This window comes from Drosophila virilis, chromosome 3, assembly GCF_030788295.1.
Source record: "Drosophila virilis strain 15010-1051.87 chromosome 3, Dvir_AGI_RSII-ME, whole genome shotgun sequence".
Lineage (NCBI taxonomy): Eukaryota > Metazoa > Arthropoda > Insecta > Diptera > Drosophilidae > Drosophila > Drosophila virilis.
In genome coordinates, this window is record NC_091545.1 from 5,817,099 (window position 1) to 5,825,178 (window position 8,080).

Sequence of the window (8,080 nt, forward strand, 5' to 3'; positions counted from 1 at the left end):
TCTCCTGCCCACAATTGTACTCATGTAATTTTCCATTCTATTTTTGGCAAAACCTTTTTTGCTCCAATTTATTTATGTTTCATGTAGTTGATATATTCAAAAATATTCAAATACTCTACAGCTCAAACTTTTGCTTTCTTCGAAACATGATCGTGCAATAGTTTTGTATCATTTCAACATCCGCTTTGTTTTAAGTATATTTTCGACATTGACCCAATAAACTTTCACAAATTTCTAGCGAGTTTATTGACCTACAATTGAAATTAGGGTATTCTGTTTAGTGTAGAGCGATGGCAAAGTTAAAGCATTAATCTAGGACTTATGTCCGAATTAAGCATCAGAGTTGGTTGACCGGCAAAAGTACCTTGAGAATTTGCAGGTTCATATTAATGAACCTAACCGGGGGATAGTTTATGAGGCCAGCCAGTCAGCTCTTAGAAACGAAGCTTTAAGGCATTAAAGTCAAATATTATTTAGATTTCTAAATTAAATTGGTATATATTAAACTGTTTATACTGTCTGTTTAGCTGATCGATGCAATAAGCTGTGAGTGATAAAAAACTGAATTCCACCTACAGTTGTGGAATATTCGGGGAAAACAATGACTTTTTAGTTTAATTTGTTCAGCTTGGATTTCCGCTTATTTATCAATGTATTTTTGATTTTTCCAGGGGTGAGAAATACCTGAAAAAGTAATGTCAGCCTGGTAAAGTCGTCAAATTTTCTATCAAAACTGATATGCCTCATTATGTGTAGCGCACACTTTGGTAGCATTCGACTGCTATATAGCTAATGTCATAAATCTCGGACTTATCGGGCGATTTGTCAAAAGCGTGGCACAGCAAACGTACAGCGAAGGTCTCAAACCGCGACCAAGACCGAGACTTATATTCAATTCGGCTGAATGGAGGAGAGCAGAGCAGCGATCAGTGATAGAAGCTGTCCGCATACGTTTTGCGAATTCAATTTCGTCGCGTTTAGTGTGCGAACATACGAGAAAGCGTTAAGAACAAGTGAAGCTGTGTCTGTGTCTCTGCAGAGGCGACCAAAAATCATATTACATGCATAGCTGAGGGTCGAGCGTGTAATTTCATTGCTCTCGCATTAGCCAAAAAGTGACTGAAGCTTTTCAAAGTGTTCGCCTATCTACAACTGCAACTGAGTCAAGCAATTCCCGACGCCCACTCGCGGGCATTACAAACTGACGGCCGCCCACCGATTTGGCATTTTGACATGCCGAAGTCAAACGTGTCGTCGTCGTCGTGTGCCGTGTGACTCGGTGTTTGTGTGTGTGCGTGCGTACTGTACCTGTTGATTTACCCTTTTTTTGCGACATTCTGCAACACTGTCAACGCCTATATAAACAAATGCGCGCAACGGATTTGCGTTTATTCTGCGGTGTTACAGCTAACGGTTAAGTTTTAGCCAAGCGCAAAAAATTACAAAAATTAACAAATAGATAATTTGTGAAAAGAACAATAAGAACATACAAGTTAAGTTCAAGTGCGCGTTAAATTGAAGCTAATTGCAAGACAGTTTGATTTAGGCTTCACTTCGATTGTTTTCCGGAAGGTAAGCGAAAGATTAATTCAGAAATGTTATATTAACATTTTCTTAGAATGGGAAACATATATATTTTTGTACAAGCTCATGTCAAGAATGTAATATCTTTGTCGCTATTTTATTAAGAGACTGAGAAACTTAGTCTTAGAAAGTTATCAATTTTTTGCCACGCCTAGTAGCCTGGCTATATCTCCATAGTTTTAAGGCGGGAAACATCAATCCATCTAGTCAAGATCGAAAGGCTAAATATACTTTACCTTAGTCTACTTGGATGAGGGCAAATCTGTTTAGTTGATTTCCCTTGACATTTTTGCATATATAATTCTGTAAGCTGTTAAAGTGTGCGCGGGTATTATGAGTGTTACTTTTAATATCTATATTGAAGCCACGACAGATTTCAATAGCTTTACCATCCACTAGAATGTACATTTCCTGCATTTTCTATAACTAAATTCCAAACCGAATTTCCATTGAGCAATGCACTCAGCAATTGATTCAATCCGGGACCATTCGACTGGCGCCTAAGAAATTTTAATGCTCATTGATAATGCTTGAAATGGATTTATTTTATTTATAAATATACATGATTTTTAAATGGGCATACACATACACTCATTCACACACTCAGAAGCACGCGCAATTATCAGCGAGCGATTTGAATTGATTTATTTGAATTAAATTTATTAATTAATTAAAAGAAATTGCGCTCACGTTTGAAAATTAACATAGTCGTCTTATCAGCGCAAGTAGAAAATATATTATCTTTTAGATGCTTGAGAGCAAAACTGATTCATGTTTTGTGATATTTCGGAAAATTGAGGGCACCGAATTCAATTGCGTTGTTTATTTTTTTTTTTAATTTTTTGCTGGGCAATTCTACTATTAGCGATAACTTTTGACAAAAGGTTAGTTCCGCTTCTATATAGAAAAAGCTTTTAAAAAAAAGGAGGGCGTGTCTCAAGATGCTACTTTTTTGCTTGATAAGACTTGGTTTTTGGCATCGTGTGATATTTTTTCTACACGCTGATGACGTACTCAAGTGTCAATAAAAACAGCATGTTTCAGTTCTAAAAGTCAAGAGTCGACTCTGATATACCTACTATGACACACAAGCATGGCTGTAAAACAGAAAATATAAATTCTCGGCTCGGTTCACGGTTTGAACCAACGCTTCGCCATTAGCCTTACAGTTTGAACAAACGTCTAGGCACGGTCTGAACCAACGCTTCGCCTAAAGGTTTACGTCTTGAACCAACGTCTGACCCTAAGGTTCACAGTTTGCACAATCAACTGGCTTCATGGTTCAAGGTGGGAACCAACTTTTGGCTTTTTGGTTCATAAATTGAACCAACTTCTGGCCTTATGGTTCACGGTTTGAACCAATGTTTTGCCTTAAGGTTCTTTTCGAGAACTTGATTTTTAATATCCATCTACCAAGGTTCGGAAATTGGTTTGTCACTCGTTTTATTTTAACCATAAACTGAATCAGTGGAAATTCTATAGAGATTTTTATTTACTTATATCTTTCATATGTTGTGAAACTCAATAATTAAATTATAATATATTTAAATTTAAATGTTTAGGGTTTAAATAGGGTTTAAGGTTCTACAAACTATAGTGCGTAAATTACCCTACGATATTTAAAATGCTATAGAAGTAACATTAAAAGTTGTTTATGTGATTATTTTATACATTTGTATAATGAGATTATTTATGCGGATTGTACTGGAGCTCCCCATTTGGGGACATAGTACATATATTTAAAGGAATTTTTATTGGCTAGCTGTTTATTGTTTTTTGTACTAAAGTTTTAATGAAATCATACTCATATATAGAATCTGTACAGGGGAAATTTTAGCTGGGAATATTTGAGCAGATTTCTATGACCATCATTTGCTGACGTCAGAGGGACCCAAGTAGCTCCATGATGAGATTAATTTTGTTTATTGGTGATTGCCAGAGAAAAGCTCGAAATTCTAGAATAGTTATAACACGCATCTGACGCTAAGAGCTTTTCTTCTTTATGCTTGCAATATTTATGGCGGCTATTCCAGAAATAACTAAACTCTAACTAACTCTCTCTGGCTCAAAAATATGTATGTAATAAAGTAGTCCAGAACTTTGGGCGAGTTCTTAGTAATTATTCATCCCCATTTCCCTTCCAATACTGATTAAAAAGCTAAGCTATATAGACATTAGTTTGTATCGTGTTATAGTGATATTAAAAACCCGAACGCTTTCCTTGCCACACATCACGTATCTCTTATCAATTTGCACCTGCGCCAGCAACAGGTTAATTTCGAATTAACGCCGCAAAGGCGTCAACAAACGCCTGTCAAATAAATATTCGACAGACCCAAAAATATAGTTGGCACTAATCGGTTGTAATGGGCGAAACGCTTATCCGATCCGGCTCCGAGATAATTACGGGGCGTGGCCCGCCCCATTCAAGTTCATTGAAACTTGTACGCGTTAGACCTTGACTTCTTAATTTTTTGAAATAGTACTGAGAATAAGCTCTCTGCATACGTAAGTACGTATTTATATAATATATATACGTTTCGGCGCATTATCAGCTCCGGGAGGTATAAAAATGCGTTTGCTTTGATTACGTTTGCGAGTCTTACGAATCGCATTCGCCCATTAATCATAGAGTGCAAACGCAGAGTGTGTAAGTAAATGCAAGTGTCAGCCAAAGTTTATCGCCAGTCATAAAAATGAATAAAATAACGCATCGATTCTTTTTATATATGCATATATGTTGCCATCTGGCATCAGCCGATCAGTGCATACTATATGTGAAACCTCTTCAATTCGGTGGAGGATTTAGCTTTATAATTGGGCCCATAAGGCGTTTAGCTATCAATACATCATGTCATTGTCATCGTCATCATTATGTTCCCAAATCTTACTCCAGCAAAAGCCCTGCTTAGATTTTAGATTCTCAAAACTTTGGGAAATCTCAAGCGATTTTCAAGCGATTTCCTTAAAAACATTTTGGTCCTGTTTTGTATCTGGGGATGATGCAGTTCTTACATTTTTTGAAACATAAGTTTCTTAGAGTTATTTTTCTAGTATATCATGAAGTAGTTGTTGGTTCTTCTTAGTTTCATATATCACAGTTTTTCTTGCTAACTTTTGTTGCAAGTCACTTTGCTCTAAATGTCCTTTACGCTTTAAACAAATGACAAGGCATTATTAAGTGGTTAACCCAGTCCACAGTGCGCAGTTCGCGTCAGAGTTGAGCATAATTAGGCATTAATATTTCATAAACGGTAATTAGGGGACATACGGAGACCGCGTCACAGTCGCGCGCACAGCCCCTATCAGCCCCATTCACCCTTTGGCAAGTAAACCTATAGACTGGCTGGGCAGGTGATGTCGCAGGTAGGTTGACTCTGTAGGGTGCCAAGTGCTTTGGCATTTGAATACTTTTAGGCAAAATGAGAACCCGAATCCATTGCGAATGCAACGTGACTCTTTGATATACGCAACACCTGCAGATGAAACCTCTGAACAGCAAAAGTCCTCGAAACTTGAAAAGGAAATAAAATAAAAAAAATAGAAAACATTTCGCATATTTTTACTTTGGCAACTTTGTTTGCCTGAATGGAAAGTGTAATAGGAAACCCTTTTGCGTAAGCGAGGGTTGGCTGGGTTAACTCTGTTTAATTGTCCGTGTGCCAGTTTTGAAAACAAACCCCGCCGCACACACACACACACACACACATACACACACACACACATGGCTTTTGTTTTGTGGCAGCCATACTAACAAAATTGTTTCCCCACTTTGCAGTTGGTAGAAGCAAAACAACAACGTGACGATGACTTCTACGTCGTCAGCCGGAACGTGCGGCGTCTCTATCGGCCATCAGTTGGCCATTCTCATTGTGTTGCTGTCAATTGCGTCGCAATTGTCGCCTGGTCATGCACTGCCACGCCCCACTGTCGGTGCACTGCCAACGCAACTGTTGTTCAATGAGCTGCTCTCGTCCGGGCCGGGTAATGAGGACAACACCTACTACGGCGAGCAATTGGTGAGTGGGCCAACTGCGTAATATACACTCGAAGAAAAGATCCTTGCACTTTGTAGAGCAACCAATTAACAAATGTTGTCTATTTTGAATGAACAACAATTGACAAAGACCAAACTTAATAAATGTTGTTGAATTAAAATATGTTGACCTCAAATTTTAGAATATCCCCAAGAATTGAAAAAGTTTATTAATTTCAAAAATAAATAAAAAATAATTTCAAGTTAAGAAAATTTTTCAATATTTGGCAATATTCTAAAGCTTATGGTAAACATTTGCATGTAAAAACTCGTATTTTGAGAATTTTCCTACTTAAAGAAATAAGTGAAATTTCCTTTTTTTTATTCAGGGTATTTTTCTTTTTATTGTACATTCACGCTTAGCTATACAATCTTAAACCATTAAAACGTAAACATAGCCAAGTAGAGTAACTTATATTCTAAAAAAAAAAAATCGTCAACTTTTCTCTCAGTGCATATATTGTACGTAGTATAAACATATGTCAGACATATCTTTAACCAACTGTTGCTTCGCAGAAATACCAGCAGCAGCAACAACAATTGCAGCCAAAACAAGTGCCGTCATTCAACTACTTTGTCAACAAATGGCCCTCGCTGCGGGATCTGCTCCTGACTGCCGACTACGATGATGACTCCGTGCAGCCCATGGAGAGCGTGGAGCGCGAGCGTGCCCAGCTGGGCTCCAGGCTGTTGGCCCGCCTGCACAGGCTGGGCGATAATGGCGACGGCTTGGACGCTGGCGATGATCAGCCGCACTACAATATACTGGATGATATGTCGGCCGTGCCCACTAAGAAGCAGAGCGAGGGCGTCAAGCTGAGCTCAAGTGCCAAGCAGCATAACATCAAGAAGAATGTGCAATGTGAGTAGCTGTCAAATTGGGTTTGACTTTAAATTTAGTTGTGGATATATGATAGATAAAGTAGACAAGTAGTTGCAAGTTAAAAAAAAAAATAGTACGATAGGGTGTCACCGACTTCATAATACTCGTTCACATTTCAATTACAGCTTAATAAGGGCGTTTAAGTATGTAGCAGATATATAAACTACAGCCTTAATTGATCCTCCGATTTTTAGTTAATGATAGTGAAAATTATTGCAATACATAAAAAGAAGACAATGGATTTTGCTATTGGGTATAACCGACTGCATCATATTTGTTCACATTCAAGTGACAGCTGAATAAAGCAGCATCAATAGCCGAAACGATCAATTGTTTATGTCCGTTTGTCCGTATGTATGAGCGCTTGGATCAAGAACCTCGCAGAGCTAGGGACTTAAAATTTTGAACGTACTGCTCCATGATATCAAAATCCTGGTTCTTCAGCAAATCTCTTAAGTTTTAAGGGCTAGAGTCACTTAACTTGACATGCAGCTTTTAAAGTAGTATAAAATGATAAAATATCTTTCTTAAAATGAAGTCATAGAACATCTTCTTCAGTGAAGAGGGAGTTTTCAACGGGTCGCTTCGCAGTTAGTAAAATATCTATTATAATAAAAGCCTTAATGTTGCCTGATGATTAATGTGCTCAAATTGAAATTATTTTTTTTATTTCATGTTTTCATTACCCGTAATTCGAAAATAGTTCGTAAACAATGTAAGTGTTGCATGATAAAACTTATACAAAATCGATTTGAATATTATTTAATTTGTTTTAAAATATTTCTTGCCACTCACAGATATGTCGCCGTGCCACTTTAAGATCTGCAACATGGGACGCAAACGCAATTCCGGCTCCTTTGTGTCCTACTGAATCCGTGCCGTGGCGCAGCTAAAAGTCAATAATGCCCAAAAGTAAAATAAATGCAAATTCAAACTGCAAGCAAAGAATACGTTTCCCAAAAATAATTGCTGAAATTATGCCAGCCAAGTATTGTTTACCACATAAAATAGTTATATATATGCATATATACAAAAAAAAAAGAGTTCCCCAAATATGAACTCACATCACATATAAACCATATCTTTATATTTGACTTTGCCTCTCTTATTGCAAACTGCTTGCACGGCAAGTTAAACAAATTACAAAAAAAAAAACTACAAAAAACATATATAAAATATTTACTATATATATATATACGCAAAGTATTTGATGTTACTTTAAATTGTAGCTGTACTTACCCTTTATTATAACAATTATGCATTGTTCTACTAGTATTTAGTTAAACAGATGTTGTTATTTATTAAGTGCTAAATGTTATTACAACATATTTATTGAAAACAAATATATATATATACACACATACATTATTATAGATGATTATGTTTCATGAATAAAGTTTAATGATTATTTATATGTCGGCTGCATAATTAACCCCATAAGCAACAAGCTCTTTAAATACTCTTTTTTTAAAGTTTTTCATTTTTACTTATTTTGTTCGCCCAAAAGTATTCCTGGTCTTAAAATTGGGCGCATTTATACATAAAACAAAGCTCGCTTTTGGGCTTAATTGAATAAA

General features: G+C 36.6%; 1 protein-coding gene across 2 annotated transcripts; it reads left to right on the forward strand.

The window, feature by feature from the left end:
* Positions 1-1,390: 1,390 nt before the first annotated feature.
* On the forward strand, positions 1,391-7,819 carry CNMa (CNMamide). Of its 2 annotated transcripts, XM_015175619.3 has the most exons (5): positions 1,391-1,572; positions 5,363-5,603; positions 6,137-6,482; positions 7,207-7,218; positions 7,301-7,819. In XM_015175619.3, the coding sequence occupies exons 2-5, from the start codon at positions 5,391-5,393 to the stop codon at positions 7,372-7,374; spliced, it is 645 nt and encodes a 214-aa protein (XP_015031105.1). In that variant the 5' UTR covers positions 1,391-1,572; positions 5,363-5,390; the 3' UTR covers positions 7,375-7,819. The 2 variants fall into 2 exon arrangements, with proteins under 2 accessions (XP_015031105.1, XP_002046546.1); XM_002046510.4 differs by lacking the exon at positions 7,207-7,218 and having other exon boundaries at positions 1,392-1,572; positions 7,301-7,816.
* Positions 7,820-8,080: the final 261 nt, after the last annotated feature.